Genomic DNA, 21,271 nt, shown 5'->3' on the forward strand with positions numbered 1-21,271 from the left:
TGTGATGCCCTCGATTGCTTTAGCTCCTGTTGATTCTAACACATACTTTACATGCTTTTTATATTGCTCACCGGTTCTGTATGTTATGGCGTTCCTGGCCAATTTCTCTACCGTCTGTTCCTGTGGTTCCTCTTCCGAGTCAACCTTGTAGTTGACCGTGTTTCCTCCCATTCTTCCAGAGGTACCCATGCCTTCCTTGGCGTGGGCGTTCTTTCCTTTCTTGCGTCCGGCCGCAGTTCTCTGAACCTGTCCCACTGAAAGCGAGATAAGGCGTCAGCGACCGTGTTATCTTCACCTGTGATATGCCTTGCCTTTATGTTAACATTATTTTTAAGGCAATTTAGTGTTATAACCCTCATTATTTCCAGCACTAGTGGGCAAGAGGCGCTCCCGTTGTTTATGACATGCACCACCGCCATGTTGTCTGACCACACTTTTAAGTCTTTGCATCTCAACTTTTTTTCCCATGCGCATAGTGCTACCCATATTGGGAATATTTCCAACAGTGTAATATTGGCAGTCCATTCTGCTCTTTGCCAACTTTCTGGCCATTCTTCGGCACACCATTCCACCCCTAGAATTGCGCCGAAACCAAACCCCCCGGCTGCATCTGTGAATAGCACTCTTTCGTTTTCTTCGTTCATAGGTGTGCGCCAGATTACTGCGCCGTTGAACGTTTTTAAGAATTCTGCCCATACCTCCATGTCTCTTTTTATACCTTCCCCAATTCTCACCCTATGGTGTCCTTCTCTGGCTCCCCTTGTTCTCAGCTCTAACCTTCTCTGGAATATTTTTCCTTGTGGTATGATTCTTCCTGCGAAGTTCAGTTTTCCTGCCATTGATTGTAGCTCCTTCACGGTGGCCTTGCTTTTCCCTCCTAGGCCCTTGATTTTGCTCAGTAGGTCTGCTACTTTTTCTTTTGGGATCCTGCATTCCCCCCTTCGTGAGTCTATCTCGATGCCTAGGAATTGTATTGTTTGTGTTGGGCCTGTGGTTTTCTCCTCTGCCAATGGGAAACCCCACTCCTTAGCTAGTGCTATGAATTTCTGTAGTGTATTCTGGCACTGTTTTGAGCCATGTGGTCCCACAAATAGGAAATCGTCTAGGTAATGAACTACTTGCGCCCCCTCGTCCTCCTTTGTGAGTGCCCACTGCAAGAATGAGCTTACTTTTTCAAAATAAGCACATGAGATGGCGCAGCCCATTGGGAGGCACCTGTCCACAAAGTATTTTCCCTCCCACTGCATACATAGCCACCTCTGGGACTCTTCTCTCACTGGTAGGAGCCGGAATGCTGATTTTATGTCCGCTTTGGCCATCCATGCCCCCTTTCCTGCTTTTTTTACTAGGTGTACGGCTTCCATAAAGTCTGAGTAGCTTACTGATACTGCCTCCTTGTTGATCCTGTCATTAACTGAGGTCCCTGTTGGGTATGATAGATGGTGGATCAATCTAAACTCGCCTGCCTCTTTTTTGGGAACCAGCCCTAGTGGAGAACATATGTACTCTCTGAACGGGGGGGAGCTGTAAGGGCCTCTTATTCTTCCTAGCTCGATTTCTTTGCTGATTTTATTGGTCACCAACTCTTTGTTTTCTAGCGCTGATCTCAGATTTTTCGGTGTGTTTATAGACCCGTGTCCTTCGAAAGGGATCTCAAAACCCTCCTGGAACCCTTGCCTGATTGTCTCTGCCACTTCTTGATCTGGAAATACCTGTAGCCATCTCTCCATTGCTTCCAGTTTTACTGGAGTGGCCCCTTTCTCGCTTACCCTCCTAGTTTCGCTTTTCTGGCCCCCTGTATTTATTGTATGTGGACCTTGTGCATTTGTTGGTCGCATGCTCCCCCCCACAATTCTCGCATTTGTGACTAAATCTGCACTTCTTCCCCCAGCTGCATAACACTCCTTTTTCGAAATTCCTGCATTGGCCTGGCTGTGTTCTTGGACCCCCATTTTCTCCCCTGCCACCCCCTTGCGCTGTTGGTGGTAAGCTGCTCTGCCAGCTTCTTTGTGCCTCGTATTGCCTGCTCCGAAAGTTCTGCTCGCTTGCCCTGTCGCGGCTACCTTCGAACCTCCTGCTGCTGTATCTGTAATCTCTCCTGTAATCGTTATAACCATATTGCCTCCTGTAGTAGCTAGGCGTATTAGGTTGGTCCCTGCTGTCCCACTTCTCTTTCAATACATTGAAAATATATAGGTTGTAATTCTCCTCGTCCCACCCAATATCTGGGAAGCAGTCCATCTCTTTCCTAAACTCATGATCATACTCTTTCCATGCATCCCCCCCAAATGCTTTGTACACCTTTAGCACGCTCTGCTGGTAGGTGACCAGCGATGGGCCGTCTTCGGGAAACTTCTGTAAAATGATGGATGACATTATCTGAAATGCTGCTGTCCAGTTGTCAAAATTTCTGGCTACTGCTGACCTTTTCAATAACCCTTTTTCATCCTCCTTCATGTCCTCTTTTGCTACGTCGTGACCCCTTTTCTGTACGTCTAGCAATGTGAATATGTCTATTAATTCCTTTCTCCATATTTTCTCCTTAATTTTGTCGCTAATGTGCCATGCTTGGGCTTTCAGGGAACGCCCCTGTGCGTCCTTACCTATCGTGGGTCTCCCATATTTTGTCATGTTCTTGGCCGGTTCATTGACTAATTCTGTGGTAGGCTCTGCTGCAATGTTTGGGCTTTGGGGTAGCTCCGTTGTAGGAGGGCTTGCCCCGTTGTCCGCTGGCCCCTGCCCCCCTGTCCCCTTACCCCCACCTGTCTTGTCCTCTGTACCCCTTCCTCTTCCTATTACCCCTTTTTTCTTTACCCAGGCTCGCAAGTGGTCTCTCTCTTCGTCCTCACTACTTTCCTCCCATTCTGATCCCATGCCGTCCTGCCCTTCATCTTTACCCCTTTTTGCTCTGGGCGATTTACCCTGGGCCTTCATGCATTCTACATTTGCATTTAATACTTTTATCATTTTGTTAATGCTTTTGCTCAATTTTACGATACCTTTGTTTTTCTGTTTCTTCTTAGGCCTCTCCGGTTCCTGCGGCTCTTCCCCTGTTCCTCTTGACCTCTTTTGGCCTTGGGGTAACTCCTCTATCTCCTCGCTGTCCGTGGAATCCTCCAGCAGCAGGGGCGACATTGCCCTAGCCCTTTCCTCTTTCTGCATCACCTCCAGGACCCATTTGGCCCCGTAGTCCTTTTCTGCCTTTTTGGCCCATGCGCTGAACTCCTGCGCTCTTCTTAATTTTTCCTCCATTCCTCTTTTTTTCTTGCCTCTGGTAAAAATGTTTAATTCTTATTCCACCACCTTTGGGGGGTGTTTTGCCCCCTGCTTTTTTTCCTGGTTCGGAGATTGATCCTGATCTTGGTCTTGTCCGGTCTTGAACCCGTGCTCTCAGGCTCTGCCGGGTCGTTTGCTCGCGCCCTTGCTCCCTGTGCCACCTGGCCGTGCGAATCCCCGCCCTTCTTTCGTGTTTTAACCTTGCTTGAGCAGGGTGTACTGTTGCTTTAAGGGGCAGGCTTGCCCAGGGTGCACTGTCGCTTTAAGGGCTCCCGTCGCTTCCGTGCCGCTCCTCCTGCTGCCGTGAGCTGTCCTGGTTCTCCTCCCGAGCGCCGCGTCTGCCCGTCTTTTCTCGCGTTGTTTCCTGCTTCCTCCGTAGGCACTGCCTCTTCGGAACTGGCGCCGGTGCCCGTATTTCCTTGCTGTTGGACCGACTAAGCCCGCCGAGGCCAAGCCATGCGCCGATCTTCCGTCACGCCTCCTCAACGAGCTGTGCCTTTTCTTCCTGGAATCTCCTTTCCAGCGCCCGGCTTCACCCGCTTCCACCGCGGGCCCCGACTCTTCACCGCTGGCTTTCCGATGCTTCCGCGACGCCCTCACGAACAGCTGCGTCCTTCCTTCTCCTCCGTTCCTCCGGCGCTCCCCTTGCCAGTCAAGCCCGTAAGAGGCGAAACGCGAGCGAGGGGAAACGAAACTTCGTCGCTTAAGCCCGCAGAGGCGAAAGTGACCGAAGCGTAAAACGAAGCAACGAAACGAAAACGAAACCTTTTTCCGCTTTTAACCAGGGGCTGGGAGCTTACCCGAGCGAGGTGAGCTCCTACCTGGTTGTGTTTTGCTCCTTCTTCTCTGGGGTATTTATACCCCCTCCACCTTTTGTTGTGGTGATTTTTTGGGCCGCCGGAGTCCCTTCCTGTCCCCCCACCCACCTGTTACTTTCACACCTTGCTCTGCCTTCCTTGTGTCTCCGTTTGGTTGCTCGGCGGGTGGGGGCGCCGCTCTGGCCGCCCCTCCCTTCTGTTTTCCCGCCTGTTGGGAGGATCCCCCACCCTGCGCCTAACCTCCCAGGCCCTCCATCGTGCCGCACGTTGTGCAGCGCGGGGCCTGGGGCATTTTCGGGATGGGCCCCTGCTGCTGATGTATTAGGATGGACTTTGGCCAGTCTTTCTTTCTTATACCGACGGCCCGCCCATAAAATTAAAGCACCTTTGCAGGCACAGATGCTCTTAGGGATTTAAATGTAACAGCAGGACCCAAAAAGCAAGGAATGAACCCGAGCCAGATAGGAGTCGACCCTACAATCTTCTGATCCGTACGTAGTCAGACGCCTCATACTGGCCCTCTTGTGTCTCACCTCCTCCTCCTCCTCCGCGCAGTCCTTCCAGGGGCCTTTCTGAGGTAGGTGCGCCTGCAAGCGCTGCTGGACCTGATTTTCTAGCCCACGCGTCTCACACCCTGACGCTGTTGATAATGCAGCTAACCCCCGGCCCATAGCTGTTGTAAGGGAGAACCTGGACCTGCCAAAGGGAACCAGACCCACGGTGACTTAAAAGCCAAGGGCACTGAAGCCAGCCCCGCCAAAGGAACATTTTAAGTCAGCCTCTGAATGCAAGCAGGGGGCCATCCTGCGCCCCCTGGGGGCGGGGGGGGGGACTGACATGCCGGCCAGCTGCCTCCTCTTGCCTTCTCTTGGAACAGCCCATGGGCCCCCAAACAAAGCCCCCTGACAGGCAGGCCCTCTGTGTTTCCTCTGGCTTGTGGGACTACTGTAATGCACCCAGGCATTGTGCTGGGATCAATCACTTTGCATACAAACTGCACCATGAGCCTTTGCAACTACATTGCTCCGGCAAGCATTCCAAAAATAACAAAAACTCACCTCTCGGACCAGCGCAGCAGTGAATAAGCGCGGACCATTGCTCTCTGCCTCCGTTTCATATCATTCCCCCAAAAGCAAGCGCTTTCTGTCTCAAGAAATGCCCATTGTATGCCACCCTATGTCCAGAGATCATAGATCTGGGGGGGTTTATGTATGGGCTGGGTCAACCTTCAGTCTGTGCTCGCTTCGGCAGCACATATACTAAAATTGGAACGATACAGAGAAGATTAGCATGGCCCCTGCGCAAGGATGACACGCAAATTCGTGAAGCGTTCCATATTTTGGACACATAGCAGGACAGACATGTTCTTTAGCTGCAACATTTATTGACGGGATAAACAGGCCCTCTGTCCATTAGGGCAGGTGTGCTTTTCGGCGTGGAGCTCGTCAGAGTGCGTTTTATTTGGAGATAGCGCTGCGAGTGCTCCAAGCTTATGCCCAGTGGGTGATGATTGCTACATGCCAGGGCAGTTCTAAGCTCTCCTAGGTGCTATTTGCCAACAGCGCATATCACTGTCAGCCTATCTGCTTCACGGGCCAAAGTGCAAAGGGGCTCAGGGCCTGAGTCAGCAGCCAGTGTTTCCTTCCGGTGCCCGGATCCTTCCTTGGGGGGCTGCAAGCTAGAGGTCCTCTCTGGCCCAGGCAGCCTGCACGGGTAACTGAAATCCTGCAGCACGCCCCCCCCCCCCCGTGCCCCAGCGTGTCTCTATCAGGGCCTGGTCTCTGCTGCTGCTGATGCTGACAGGCCCCCAAGCGCCCCAGACACACCTTCCCAGGGTTGCAGCAGTTTCTGCTTCCTGCTTCCAGCTCAGTGCGTAGAAGATGCCTGCTGGGAGCCCATTATAGAACCTAGAAGATATATAGCAAGACTATAAGGGTCGCCTGTATATTGGGTTTTACATAATCCTATGATCCCAAGATCTTATGGTCGCACGTCTGTCACGCCTAGAAAATGTATGAATGTACCTGGTCTAATGCGTACTTTGAGGGTACCCTGTCCATAGTGCCTAGAAGAGCCTAGGAGGATACGTTCTCTTTTCACACAGACGTTCTCAACAACCAGCGAGATCAAAGTTAAGCTCCATCTGAGCCTAAGGTACGTATAACCACCACTTCGGTGGACATCTGCGGCAGGCACAGCTATCCATCCAAACACATTAGAATGCAGCTACGATTACAACAAATTTGTTCTAGCTGGAAACTTAAGTCTTCGCCTCCTTACACCTCACTTGCCTCAAAACCTCTGCCATTAGAAAACAGTGACAAGCCACTAAAAAATCGGTGTATCTGGGCACATAATGAGTCTCCTGCACTAGCGCACTCTCATGACCTCCCTCAGCACCCATGCACGTGCCTGACCTCTTGGGTTGCTTACTGGAGACTATCCAGCCCACCTAATTCCTAATCTTGGCCAAATGCACACACGCATTCTAAGACTTTTCTGAGAATGTTCCAATAGCTGGGCTTCAGTCCCCGAGGGCGTTCCCACCACAAGTGTGTTGAGGATATAGAAATTGAAAAAGGTACTATATCAATGACAACTACAATACAATATGATACAATAGAACGTCCTCTGCTAGTTTGTTAATGTTGTTTAATGTTGTATTCTGCCCCCGGATAAAGATTTTGTGTGCGTCTAGAGTCAATGATAACAGTATTCATTTGAAAATGGTATTACTTGAATCTGTTCCCCGACTAAAGTTTAAATTATCCACAAACAGGAGACACTTTTCCATAACCTGACTTTGAAATTCAACATAAAGCTCAACTGAAGTTCACTGATGAGGCTATTAACTGCATTTCATTCTTGTGAGAAAATTGCTAGTACGAGAGGCTATCTGAAAAATAATGTATGTAGAAGGATTACTCCTGCGATGAAAATCTGTTTCAGGAATGCCTCTTCTGGTGTGTGAGAAGATTCCCTTTCCGTGTGAAGCTCTTCTCACATTCAGTGCATTTATACGGTCTTTCTCCAATGTGTGTCAACTTGTGTTGGCTGAGGATCCCCTTCTGACTGAAGCTTCTTGCACAGGTACTACAATGATACGGTCTTTCTCCAATGTGTGTCAGTGCGTGTCGGCTGAGAATCCCCTTCTGGCTGAAGCTCTTTGCGCAGGTCTTGCAATGATACGGTCTTTCTCCAATGTGTGTCAGTACGTGTCGGCTAAGAATCCCCTTCTGGCTGAAGCTTTTTGGACATGTATTACAATGATATGGTCTTTCTCCCGTGTGTGTCCTCATGTGCACTATAAGATTGTCATTTCTAATGAAACTTTTGCCGCAGTCAGTGCACTGATATGGCCGCACTCCCATGTGTATTCTCCTGTGTCTAAAAAGAGTTTCTTTCTTAGTGAAATTTTTATCACACATAAGGCATGCATATAGTTCTTGACCTTGCACTTCTGCATGACTCGTATTAATCTCACGGTCATCATATTGCTCCAGTCTAGGCATATTGGGAGTTTCTGCATAGGTATCCAAATGGACTAAAGTACCGAAAGCACTTTCACATGTTGAAGTTGGAACTTCTCCTAGTCGGTGAGCGACAGGTTCCCATGTTGGGTGATTGTAGCGCGCCTCGCTCTCAGGACTGTCAAACACCTTCACTCTGTCTTCTTCTGACGGCCCTTTGTCTGGTATTGGTTCAGAATTTGTTGCAGAATTTTCTTTTCTTCTTTTCCTGTTCTTTATTGGATCATCTGTTGAATGAATTGTTTAATCAAATTATCAAATTAGCAGAAGGTTAAAGACACTTTAATTAGGCAGCGTTACATCAATTTTGCATTTATTAAATTGTTGAAAGCTGGTTTTGGGGGTATGCCATGCGTCAGTCAAATCCCAAGTGGACACTGATCCTTGTTAACAGGGAGCTGAACAAGTGTTTTCCTCAAATAGATATCCAGACTCTGAACATGTGGAGATGTACCCGTCCAGTCTCAATACGAGATTCAAGAGTTGCACAGATCATAATATTCGGGAAGTCTCAATGCAGAGAATAGGATTAACATCAAAGTGTCACAGTGATGAAAAGGGAGGGAAGGAAGAGTGATCTCAGAGGGAAACAGAGGAGAAACAGGGTGCGTAAAGCTCAAAGGGTCACAAAGAGCACATCAACATCCTATAACCCTTCTCAGGGCTATAGAACCTGTATCACAGAAACAAGTGGGCACGCGTTTTGCCCCTAGCAATAACCCGTACTGTGAGCTGTTAAACAGATGCAACACCTCGACCTCGGGTGGTGTGAACTCTCCTAATGTGATGTCCTTGCGTTCCAAGGCTCACCATAGCACTGGCTTAAGTAGCTTGCTTAAGGTCCATTGATATGTTTGCTGGACTTTCGACTGTTGATCTTCCAGGCATTTATGGTCACCGTGCACCGAAAGAAGCAACCTCCAGTTACAGGACTGACCTCCTCACTCCCGGCACCATTTGTAACTGTCTTTTTATAATGTGCCTAATACCATACCTGAGTTCAGTTTCTAAGCGGATCCAGGATTCAAACCTCTGTTGCTCTGCCTGGTCTTGCTTCCAAGACCAGCACGTTGCCCCTGTGCTATCCTCCTTGCTGAGGTCTAAGTCTTCAGTACCTCTCCCGTTGGCCACCCCCACCCCCAACCATTGCAGATTCCTGAGGGTTCTCTTTCACCTTTGAATTATGCATGACTTGTGTTCTTTTATTAAAAGAACAACCCCAACTCTTTCATACCAAATAATTCTGCCAGCGGAATAGCGCTGATTTCCTGTTTCCCTTAATTTGGCAGAGTGGTAAAAGTGTCAGTAATTCTGTTACCGCCACTTGTTCCACTTATCCTCCAACTCGTAACAAGGCCTTTTGTTTTTTTTCTTCACTATGTGCGACATGCTTGCCTACTTGTTGGCTTTGCCAACACTTGTTTACCCTCCTTAAAGGACTCCTAGCTCCCTGCAAATGGTTAACTTTGGGACCTGAGACTTTTAGGGCAGTAGGTTGCATCTCCATTAGCAAGAGAAGTGCTTTTTAAGTACAAGGCCTTATTTTTATAATGCAGCATAATTGGGTTTTTCTGCCCTTTTAATGACCTGATTTCTAACTGGTTTATTAGTTACCCTTGTTTTAATATATTACAGTGTCCCATCAGCTGATCTAACTAGTGCTCTTTAGACAAAGCACCCCAAGGTGGGTGTACATAGGCGAATAGTTTATTTTTAGTTGTTTTACTTGCTTGTGCTTTTCATTTATAAGTGTTTCTTAAGGCCTAATAAATAACTGTTTTTTACATACATTTTGCATAACTGGAATTACAAATGGTCTGTGTGTGGTTAACTGAACACTTGACCACTCTCACACCCTCCTACATCTAAGCCTTGCTACTCTGCCACGCTACCCAGACCGAGTTTGGCTGGACATTAGAGTCTTTCCCTGTTCCTCAGAATAAGGTGGGCTCTCAGAATCTGTCCACAGGGTGGATTCCAAAAATCCTCCTAATGAGCAGATGCTCTCTGCACAATAACTGTCCGAGAAGCATTAGATGAATAGTTACGGATGGAACGGCGCTCTGTGCACCGTTACTGATCATAAGGCATTTGGTGCATAGTAACCGATCGACAGTCAATCTGTGCACTGATACTGATCATAAAGCATTTAGTGCCCAGTAACCGATGGACAGGCAGTCTGTGCACTGTTACTGATAATAAAGCATTTATTGCACAGTAACCGATGGACAGACAGGCTGTGCACTGTTACTGATCATAAAGCATTTAGTGCCCAGTAACCGATGGACAGACAGGCTGTGCACTGTTACTGATCATAAAGCATTTAGTGCCCAGTAACCGATGGACAGGCAGTCTGTGCACTGTTACTGATCATAAAGCATTAGGTGCACAGTAACCGATGGAAAGGCAGGCTGTGCACTGTTACTGATCATAAAGCATTTAGTGCCCAGTAACCGATGGACAGGCAGTCTGTGCACTGTTACTGATAATAAAGCATTTATTGCACAGTAACCGATGGACAGGCAGTCTGTGCACTGTTACTGATCATAAAGCATTTAGTGCCCAGTAACCGATGGACAGGCAGTTTGTGCACTGTTACTGATAATAAAGCATTTATTGCACAGTAACCGATGGACAGGCAGTCTGTGCACTGTTACTGATCATAAAGCTTTTGCGGACAGAGAGTCGGTATTTGCTTTGGAGCAGGCGACAGGCCAGTTTGTCAGAGGATGAACAAGAAGCCCTCTATTTCCTCTCAGCCGCCCTACACTTACCTTTATGTGTAGCTAGGTCGGAGTCATACCAGGAATTGCACTTGGCTTTGGACTTCAAGCGGATCCTCATGACAGGGGCAAGAGTATCAGAAATAGAAGAGGAGAGAAGGGACAGGGTTGTGTATGGGTGTGAGTCAACCAGAGGAGGAGGGAGGCCTCAACTGGCACACGCTTCATAGGTCGGATGTCTGAGAAGGTAGGTAGCAGTGTTGGGGTGGGCTTGGCTTAGGTGGAAGAGAGTGAGAGGAGAGAGGAGAGAAGGCAGTGGTCACTCCAGGAGAAAGAAGTAGTCAGAGGGATAGAGAGGGGGAGGCCAGAGGAGATCAAGACATCAAGTATGTGTCCTGCAGAGTGAGTCGGGCCAGAGGGGAGGATAGAGAGGGAGAGGGAATTGCAGAGGTCGCGAAAGAGCAGAGATGAGGGACAGGGAGAATCGAGTTGGATGTTGAGGTCACCAAGGAGGAGGAGTTTAGTGGTTGAGGCCAGGTGGGAAGAGGAGAGGTCAGCCCACTCAGAGAGAAAAGAGGTGATTTTCCCAAGGGGCTGGTAGAGAGTAGCAACAGTAAGAGAGTGGCCAGGAGAGATTGAGAGACTGCAGACAAGACATTTGAAAGAGGAGTAAATCTGAGTGGGAATGATAGTGGCAGGAATCCACTCAGGAAAGATCAGGGCTACTGCCACTCCAGGCCGAGTGGAACTGGGTGCGGAGAGGATCTTGTAGCCATCAGTGAGGAGAGTGTCAAAGCTTGTGACAGAGCTGGCCGTGAACCATGTCTCGGTGAGACCAAGGACATCAAGGTCAAGTTCTTCAAGGAGGTGGCAGATGTCAGAGGAGTGTTTGACAGCAGAGCAAGAGTTTAGAGTGGCAGGATAAAGAAGGTTGCTGGCCTTAAAGACCTTCCGGGGAGGGGTGAAAATCAGAGGTACGTCCTGCGGAGTTGTGGTGGTAGCCTGAAGAAGGGCAGAGGAGGAGAGAAGAGTGGGCAAGGTAGCCAAGGAATGAGAGGAGGGGACAGCCGGAGATGAAAGGAAGTTGATGAGGCGAGGGAACCGCCTATCGAAGAGGAGGAGATTGGCTTGAGGACCTTGGACCATGACAGTGCCATTTAGGTAGACATTAAGGATGACTCTGGAGGAGTCGAAAGGAGCCATGAGGACCTCCCAGCGAGTGCCACCATTAATGGGAGAGGAGGAGACAGGACAGAGCACAGAGATCATAGCGGGGGTCCATAGATCTGGCGAAGGAACAACAAAGAGGATGTCGGTGAAGGTCTGTCTGGAAGAGGCACTGGAATAGGTATCAGCGATGGGGAGACCAGGGTTGGAGGCCAAGATATCCTTTTTAAACTTCTTCTTTCCAGACTTAGTGAGAAGGGAAGGATAGTTGATAGAGAAGCAGTTGGAATAGATGGGAGAAACAGAGAGCGCCATGAGTGGGAAAAGAGGAGGCAGAGGGAGGGGTAAGTAAGTACAGCGGTATAGACCAGTCACTGGGCTAGCAGGTTATAATCAATGACCAAAGTTAAAAGCAAAAATACACCAAAGTTTAACTTTCAATTTAAATGCAGAATACACCCAAGTATGACTTTCAAGTTAAATGCAGAATACACCCAAGTTTGACTTTCAAGTTAAATGCAGAATACACCCAAGTTTGTCTTTCAAGTTAAATGCAGAATACATCCAAGTTTGACTTTCAAGTTAAATGCAGAATACACCCACATTTGACTTTCAAGATAAATGAGGGCCCAGTAGTTAAGGAATTGAAGGTGGGCGTCAGGTGGTAAAGGTGAGTACAGAAACAGCTTCAAATGAGTACATAATAGGGAGAGCTGAGAGTACCCAGTGAGAAAGGAAGTAAAGGGAAATCAAGAAGGAGGGATCTAACCCATGCAGAATATGTCAAGGGAGTCATGGTAGTCCAATAGTTCAGGGGTAGCAGCCTCATGGAGGGTTGGGCTGTGGCTTGTGGGATGTTTTTACCCATGCATCCAAGCCCTACCATAAAACTGTACAGTACTGGCATGGAAAACATCATGATGGCCAGAACTCCCCAGAGAGTGCACAGGGAAAACATGAAGAATAGGCTGCCACCCATTTTTGCCTATGTTGTGAGCACAGGAGGGCACTGCCTAAAACCACAATTGGGCTACACACACAGTAGCCTGAAACCACTGGGAATGGCAATGCTGATTGCCAAAAGCAACCCAGAACTGTGGGGAATTCATTTTCTTAATCCCAAAAATGGTTGCATTACCAGTACTCACCACTATCAGAAAGCCGGCGTTTTAAAACCACCAGACTTTTGTTAAAACTGAACAAATGAAACAAAACCAGACCAAGGAAAGACTTGCTAAGAGGTGGATACAATGTAAAACTATATTCTGAAATGACTTGAAGGGAGTAATTATTTAATGTATAGGTACAAATTGTCAGTTTGATTTGAATGTAGAAAACTGGGAACAAAAAGTGACATTTAGCTGTAACCTGGCTTAGTGAAACTGGATTCTGCCTGACAACTACCCCCGATAGGAGAAACCTGTTCAGCCACTCTTCCCAGGCCTAGCTGCATCCTGCTGCCCCTTGCCAAAAGGAGTTGTCACCTCTCTGATTAGATTAGGGGTGGAGCACCTGGGAACTGGAAGGAACAGAACAATGCAACTCCCTTGACTCAGGCAAATGTTATATTGGGGGCGTTGTAAAGTGGCTTCCTCTCAGGGGAAACTGGGAGGGGCAGTGCCTCTGCTAGCAGCTGAGCTTGGGGGAAGTGGATAAACCAGTTATTCTACCATGTGATGTGGGAAGCCACACCCCTTTTTGACCAGGGCATAATTTTAAAAAGATAGATAACTCATAGTGCGGACTTGTCAGAATTATATAAGTAATATCATTATTTGTGTGATTTTTCTGTGAACATTTTGAGAGGCGTTAGGACCCTGTGGTGTATTGTGGGGGGTTGCTAGCGGAAAATAGGGCCTCACTCCAAATGTCTGCATGTTAAAAATCTGACACTACATCAATTAATGGCCATACCCCTTGCGCACATGTGTGTAATTTTGGGTGAATGTCCGATATTGCAAAACCAGTTAAAAAGCGCAAAATGTCGTCATTTTTTAATTCAAGCCCCCAGGAAGATCAGAGGCGGACAAGCATGGACCATAAGGAATATATAATGTGCACATGTAATTTCAACAAATTGTATATCTGGGAAAGATGTATTTGAATCAAATATAGATTTGTGGGCAAACTGACCAGGGGAGGATCCTCTGACCCATAAACAGACCTCATCATGATGACAATCCATTTCCTTCCCCCAATCATGGGAGAGGGGAGAATTGGGCCAGTGACAAGTAGAGAGGGGCAGGCTTAGCTAGGCCCAGGCACACACCCATTTTCAAAACACATAAAAAGAGACTGCTGGGACAGGTAGAGAGATTCAATTCCATTTGCTGCGGAGCATGCTGACCGTCGACTTCACATCCAGAGATCCAACACTTAGATTCCAAGCTAAACAGAGACTACAGAACTTTGAACCAAGAAGGCCCACTGCAAGCAAAAGTATTTGTCAGCAGGCCTGAAAATCATTTGCAATCTATTCCACAGCCGGGCGAGCTGTCTGAATTCTTTTGCCAAGAACTCTTGCCAGTACCCAGAAAGCAGTGTTACATCCAGAATCCACTTGATCCGGACCGGAAAGCAGAGCAGTATCCAGAACCAGAAGCCGCTGAATCCAGAGAGGCTAGACCAGCAGAGAAGAGCTGACCCAGATCGCTGTGAGCAGAACCGGTGCCTGATTGACCCGCCGAGCAGACAGAACCGCAGCTGGACGTGTTGACCAGATCCGTGACGAGGCCTAGTTCAAATTATATTGTGAGTACCTAGCAGAACTGTGCAGAACCAATCTCTTAGTTAAAATAATCTAATCCAAACTATTTTAACCTAAGTAGAACAGCCTCCTAGAAATCGTGTTATCTGTCATTTGTAAAGCTGCACAACTGTCACCTGTCAATTCTGAAGCTGCAAGCTGTCACCTGTCATTTTGAGTTTTACTTTAAATCCGAAAATCTACCTTTATTTAATCGACCGTATCTCTGGAACCGTTTGGGCTAGGAACGAAATTTAACTTTCATCCTTATACTTTTGCCGTAATCGCGATTCACGCACTCGCAAATTTTGCCGCGATTTGCGATTTGGCCTGATTTCTTCACCTGTAAAAAGATAGCAGCTTTTTGCTTTCCTGTGCAAAAAATTCATTTGTCTCTTAATAACCATCCCTGAATCATTGCTAAAGTGAGCCAGAGCTCATCCCAAGCATCTCTCACTCACCCTGAACCTCCTAAAGGGAATTAAAAGCATTTTCAGCATATTTCTCACTTCACTGCCACCACATTCAAAGCACTTGGGCCTGTGTTTTAAAACTCATACCTGTTTTCTCTAAGCTTGCTGGGGTGGGAATTGAATTTCGTATTGTATTTGATTACATTCCTGAGAACTGTGTGCTCCTCTTTCCATTTCCTTCCATTTCTTACATTGCATAGGGGAGGGGGTGAATTGCCAGAGAAAAAGTGATTATCTTATCTTTTGCTAAAATCATATCAAGTATTTCTGTACTGCGTTTTATTCCTCATTGCTTTTCCCTTGAAATCATAAAAGTATTTTTGCTACTTTATCCATCCTATACTAACTCCTCATTGATTGTAAAGAAGTGTGCTAGTGCCAGATTACCCATTGTTGATCAACATCATATGTCTAAGTGTAGTATCAGATATTAATTTATTATAAAGTGTGATATATATATATTGTTTAAATTCTCAAATAAACCTTTTAATTTGCAAAACAAACCTACTTCTTGGCTCAGTGGGGTCAGGGGGATTCTAAGAGGGGGGTGTTATACAAGGGTGGTCATCCAGAGTACTGAACTAGACGTAAAAATACATTAATAAGGGTTTTCCTCAGCATCCCAGACTAGGCATTTACTTGGCTGTAGTGTTGATTAAATATCGCTTACAAAAGTGGGGGCTCGTCTGGGATCTTCTGGGTTAGATTTATCACTTGTGCAGATTAATACAGTGTGCTAACTGACAGGAGACATACATCCGGTCAGACCACCACGCTGTGTTACACTGTAAAGCACTCCTTAAAGGAACGCTCTAAGGAAACGGTCTGTTGTGCAGAATGACGACACTGGTAGACATCAAAATAGCCAGAGAGCACTTCTTACATAAGCTATTTGTGAGAGGTGAGTGGACTCATCAGGACCAAACGGTCTGGTTGCAGGCAATCGCGCAACAGGTCACTGAATCAGGGTCAGATATATGAAGAGATCAGGGTCCATTACATGTGGCCCTGAGTGAATTATACATGGCTCCTAAAGTTAAAGATGAACACGACAAGATGGTTAGGATAGCGGCATATTTGTATCTATATATGGGAGCCATAAAGGACAAATGTGCTGAAGGCCAAGATCTGGCAAGTAGGCAACAGCTGGCGTTAGAAAAGGCCCAATCTGACCTGGTCTCTTCTGAGCAGAGGCTGCAGAGGAGCCAGGAGTCAGAAAACGATAGTAGGCAGTATATCATTAAAATAAAAGAGGACATGGATATACTGCAACAGGAGAAGGCTGACCAGGATACCAGATTTCTGGCCTTGCAGAAGGAGTAGCAAGAAGGTTTGGACTCCCTTCTGCAGAGCCAGAAAAAGCTGGAGCAACAACTGGACTTCAACAGGGCATGCACAGAGCAGGTAGCCACCCTGCAAATTCGATTAGACAGAGAGAAAGAGGAAAGCAATAAATTGATTCTGAAAGACCTGGATACCCAGGCAGAGTTTGACCAGGAGCGCCAGAAAGCTGGTGCCTTCCAAAGGCAAAGGGACGACGTGGCGGCACAGATGCAGGCTCTTAGTCAGGAAAGGGATACCTTAGGCCAGGAAGTCTGCCACTTAAAAAGGAAAATGGAAGAAAATCACCTGGCCCTTCAGGGACTGGGTGACCTCCAAAAAGAACACCAGAACTTGTTAGAGCACACCAGGAGGGTGGAGGATGCTCTGGCAAGAAAGGAGCAGGCCAATAGGGACACAGCTCAGGAGGTAACCCTCCTGCAGCAGAGACTGGCCCAGTACTCCAGGACCAATCAGGAGGCACAGAGAGAAAATGAGGCTCTCTGTCAGCACAATGATAGGCTCCAGCAACAGGTAGCGATGCAGGAGAGACTGATAGAGTCTAGTAAGGCCTTAACTGAGGAACTGAAGGCGCAGGCTCTTGCATTGCAACAGGAAGCAGGGGCGGATAGAGATGAGGTTCGCTGGGAAAGAGAAACTCCTGAGCATAACCTCAGGAGACCTAGTACCAGAGGCCTTCATCTCTCCCAGTCCCTGGACTCTTCCACCCCCATGTCCCCTCGCGCACATGAGCCCAGGGCCACGGGGATGGCAGATTACTATCCAGCTAGAAGTATGGGGCTCATAGGCCAGTACCTCCCAGGAATGGATGGGCGGGTATCCGGGTATGGGCACCCAAGCACAGTGCAATTTAGTGGGGAACCCCAGGAGAGTAGGCCCATTAAGGGCATCCTGAAAACCTCTGCCCAGTTAGGTCAGTGGGGAGATACCCAGCAAATCCTGGTAGCAAGGAGGGATCTGAAGACTCCTCTGAGTGTCACAGGACACAGGAGACCAGGTCCCCACATTCTGCCAGCCATTCCCAGGCCCGCAGAATCCGGGAAAACCTGGAAGATCAGACGGGCACCTCTGGGAGCAGCGCTTCTGAGTCGGAGGATGAATGGACCAGGGTTACCCGAATCAAAAAGGCCAATAAGGCAAAAAGGGCCTTGCTTAAGGACCCATTGAAACAAATAAAGGCAATAAGGAGTGTCATCACGCCTTATCATAAGAACGCCAAGTATTCTGTTTGGGAACACTTGGAGCTCTATGAGCAAATGATGGAGACTTTCCATTTGAAGGACAGCCAAAGCTGTATTCAATATGTAAAGTGGACCTTCTCACCAGAATACTCCAGTTTCTTTGCGGTGCTGGAGGATCAAAACCATTCAAGGTTGTCCACATACAGGGCGGCCATCTTGAAACATTTTTCTGTGCACAGAAATCCTCAAGAGGCTCGCAAGGCAGCCTACAATTTGCAATGTGGGGAGGATCAGGCCCCACAAGAGTTTGTGCAAGAATTAAAGCGTGCTTTTGCGCAGACCACCAGAAGGGTGCGCACGGATAGCAGAGAATTTATCAATACGTTTTTCCATGCCTTACCCAAATACATAATGACCCAGCTCGTGAGAGATTTTCATGAGAAAAGATCTTTATACTGGGTCATTGAACAGGCTACCCGGATCTATGAGGTGCAGAGCCCATCGAAAATAAAAATAATGCGCCGAAAAACCCCAAAACCAACAGCACCCCTGCTGCTGCCAAGGTGGCAGAGGTAAAGGTTGCCCCCGTTTTAGATTTGGAGATGGGGGGCCTAAAAACCTGCCTGCACCAAATAATTCACAGCCCAGAAGGCCCTCGGGCCAGTCACAGACAGGGAGTCGAGGAGGTAGTCCCAGAAATGGGGTCCCCCGCTCTCCTGACTATGTAAGTCCCCGCTACAAGGGAAACCGACCCATCCTGGGTTATGTGTGGACTCCTCCAGCCCAAGGGGGGGGATCCAGCCAAGCGCCTAACCCGGGGAACTTCCCTCCTAACTTCCCCCAGGAGGGCAGAAATTCACCAAATCCTGTCCAGAACTTTTTTCCCAGGTATCCACCCAATTTCCAACCCCAAAACCATCCATCCTTCTTTCCCCAATTCCCTGAGCCCAGGCAACCTAATCCGGGAGAGGGGAGGCCAAGGGTGGAGGGGTACCCAAATCTTCCCAATCCGGGGTATTACCAGAGAAGGGATAGCTACCCTTCCCGGGATCAGCCCAGGGGAGAAAATAGAGCCCCGTATCAGCCTGAGCGGGTTTCACAACTTGAGCGCCAGGTCCAAAATATGGCACGGGATCTGGGTCACATACTGAGGGCTCAACAGAACCCTCAGATGAGCATGCCACCGCAGAATGCCCCAATCTCTGGACCTGGTGCTCCAGAACAATGACGGGGGCAGCACCCCGATAACCCACCGGTTCCCAGGGAGGAGGCACAAGGGTAAGGGGGGTGTAAAGCCTTGGAGGAAGCTTCCTTCCCAACTTGTAAACAGCCCCTGGAAAACCAGGAACTGGAAACAAAATCTCCTACCCCTGAAAGTCTGCCACCCAAGGAGCAGAGAGGAGGTAGGAGAAACAAAGGACCCAAACAGACCCAGTTTGTGGAGGAGGTACAGATCTTCCAATTTGAGGGAGGGGGATCCTCAGAAGATCCTGGGAAAAGGATCTTCTCCTTCAGAGATGGGGGAACTCCTCCCAAGGAAAACTGGGTCCCAAGGGATTCCAATCCAGACTGGGGAGATGTGGAGACTGAGCTACCGCCGCCCATCATCTCATCCCAGAACCAACAATACCAAAATCCCCTGGTTCAAACCCATCCTGGTGACTGCCTCCAAAAAGGGGGGGGCGGCCCAGAACCGGAACCAGGGGAACCCACAATGGCTCTGATCTCCAGTTGCCAACTTTTTCTTTCAGATTCCCAAGACTCTCCACAGAATTCTGCCCAAATCTCTTCTCTCGCAATGTCCAAAACCAGAAAGTTAGCCCACCAGTTGTCCAAAAATGTGCATTATCTGTGCCCCCTTCAGGAGAAGGAGGGAAGATACTATGCCCCGGTACAAGTACAGGGGCAGGGTACAATTTTGGCACTGGTGGACACTGGATCCCAAGCTACCCGTCTGTCCAAAAGGGCCTTTGAGGAACTAAATGCAGGAAGGGGGGAGAATTACCGAATTCCTCTCACCTCTCTTCCTGGACAACTGCAGAACTTTGACGGGAAGGAAATTCCCGTTGAGGGGACTGCAGACTTGGACATTAAGATCGGGCGATACAAGGTGAAACACCCGGTCATAGTAGTGACTCCAGAGGGCACCCCTTGTTTACTAGGGAATGACCTCCTGAGAAGGTTGTCACCCCTAATAGATTGTGTAAACAAGGTCCTCTAGACCCAGACTAGCCGACCAATAAAATTAAAACAGAGTGTCAACCATGTTAGTTTAAACAGCACCTGCCACATGGTTGAACAAAAATCTGACCAAGTAGAATTTCACTTCCAGAACAACCAAACTCTAGACGTGACAGTAATAGCAGTAGGACAACAGATTGGTGATGGGGGGTCCTCTCTATTTCTGAAAATCAACCTTCCTTCCAGTTTGAGGTGGTATTACACACTGGAAGGAAACACCCTGACATTCTTTACCAATCCACAATCAGAAACTCCCACTCCTATAGTCCAGAAAGATGTGAAATCAGCTCAGAGCCTGGCTGATATTCAGCAAATTGGAGAGCAGTTGTTCATCCCTGTTCAGTTAAATGATGGGAAGGACTCTGTTCTCGCTCGAGTGTGCGTGAACAACGGTAAGAGCTTAATCAGCGAAGCCATGTTCCGCCAACTCCCAAAAGATCCAGCCATTCCCACATACAAACTGATAGACAAATGGGAAATGGACCTGGAAGCACCTAATTCCAAACATCTCCTGCCAAGCAGGTGTATGCTCAAAATCTCCATTGGCAACAAGAGCATAGTCCATAATTGTTGGGTCGTGCGAGACGTCACTGCCGCCTTTTACTTAGGCAGTGACATTCTCAATCGCTTTGCCATTAGTTTGGACCGAATGAGCTTCAAAGCTTGGTCCCGATTAGAAGATAATCCCATGGGCTTTGATGATCCAGAAAAAGCATTTAGGTCAGCTCAATTGCTACCTTATGCAGTTGAAATTCAGATTAAAGAGGAGGTCACCATCCCAGAAAGGACCCGACAATTCTCCCTGGAAGTGAAAGTTAAAAGAGGACAACATTTGAAAAACCCTGATGCTTACATGCATCTAAATGCTTCTCTCCAACAGCAAGGGTTAGGGGTAAACCCAACACCATTAGTCAACATAGAACATGACACCATTCCAATAGAGGTGGATAACAGCGACTTAAAGAGTATTACTCTAGCCGCAGGCACCATTATTGGAATGGCGGTTGATGACCAACATTTTTCCATTGATCTAGGAAATGAACTGTTAGGACCAATCCCCAAGGACTGTTTTGACAGTGACAGTGAGGACAATCCAACACCAGACAGGATTTTCACCCGGTATGGGGGGAACTTCCTGGTGTACACTTCTTGCCCTTATGGTACGGAAGATGTGACTTGTGACTTCAGGAGGGATGAGGTGATTTTCCAGGTCCATGAGGGCTGCCTTTCCCACCTGAAGCCTCCAGTCCAAATCAGCACTCTGACCAGGGACTTCTCCACCCAGCTGGAGGAGGCCGCTGAGATAGCCAAAAACAGAAGTCTTTCCAGGCTTCAGGCAGATGGTTGAAGAGAGAGTCAACCTAGCTGATGCCTGTGTGACTCTGGAACAGAAGCAACAGTTGAAACAAGTTTTCTTGGATTTCCAAGATCTCTTTGCGGTAGACTCATATGACTGTGGTCGCACCGACATCCACACCACAACAATTCCCACGGACCCTGGAATGACTCCAGTGTTTGTGAAGCAATATCGCTTGCCTCTCGCATCCATGGAGTCCCTTACTGAAATAATTAAGAACCTTGAGTCCCGGGGAATAATCTGTCCAGTCGACAGCACTTTCAATAATCCGGTGCTGGGAATATTGAAGCCAAACGGCCAGTGGAGACTCTGCGCCGACCTTAGGGAGCTCAACAAATGGGTCCATACTTCCCGATGGCCTCTGCCCTACATTGACCAAGGGCTGGCCCAGATTCAGGGTTCACAGGTATTCACAGCA

General features: G+C 48.0%; 1 protein-coding gene and 1 non-coding gene across 2 annotated transcripts in view; one reads left to right on the forward strand and one right to left on the reverse strand.

The window, feature by feature from the left end:
- Positions 1–5,329: 5,329 nt before the first annotated feature.
- Positions 5,330–5,436, forward strand: LOC138568538 (U6 spliceosomal RNA). Its single transcript, XR_011302872.1, has one exon. It is a non-coding gene; the product is annotated as a U6 spliceosomal RNA (small nuclear RNA).
- A 1,291-nt stretch (positions 5,437–6,727) lies between these two features.
- LOC138566149 (zinc finger protein interacting with ribonucleoprotein K-like) overlaps positions 6,728–21,271 on the reverse strand; it is a 231,946-nt gene continuing 217,402 nt past the window's right edge. The window contains exon 7 of the mRNA XM_069643163.1: positions 6,728–7,851. Within this exon, the coding sequence (XP_069499264.1) occupies positions 7,040–7,851 (812 nt within the window). The 3' untranslated portion in view covers positions 6,728–7,039. The remainder of the gene's footprint in view (positions 7,852–21,271) is intronic.

This window comes from Ambystoma mexicanum, chromosome 2p (assembly GCF_040938575.1).
Source record: "Ambystoma mexicanum isolate Mex_15411 chromosome 2p, UKY_AmexF1_1, whole genome shotgun sequence".
NCBI lineage: Eukaryota > Metazoa > Chordata > Amphibia > Caudata > Ambystomatidae > Ambystoma > Ambystoma mexicanum.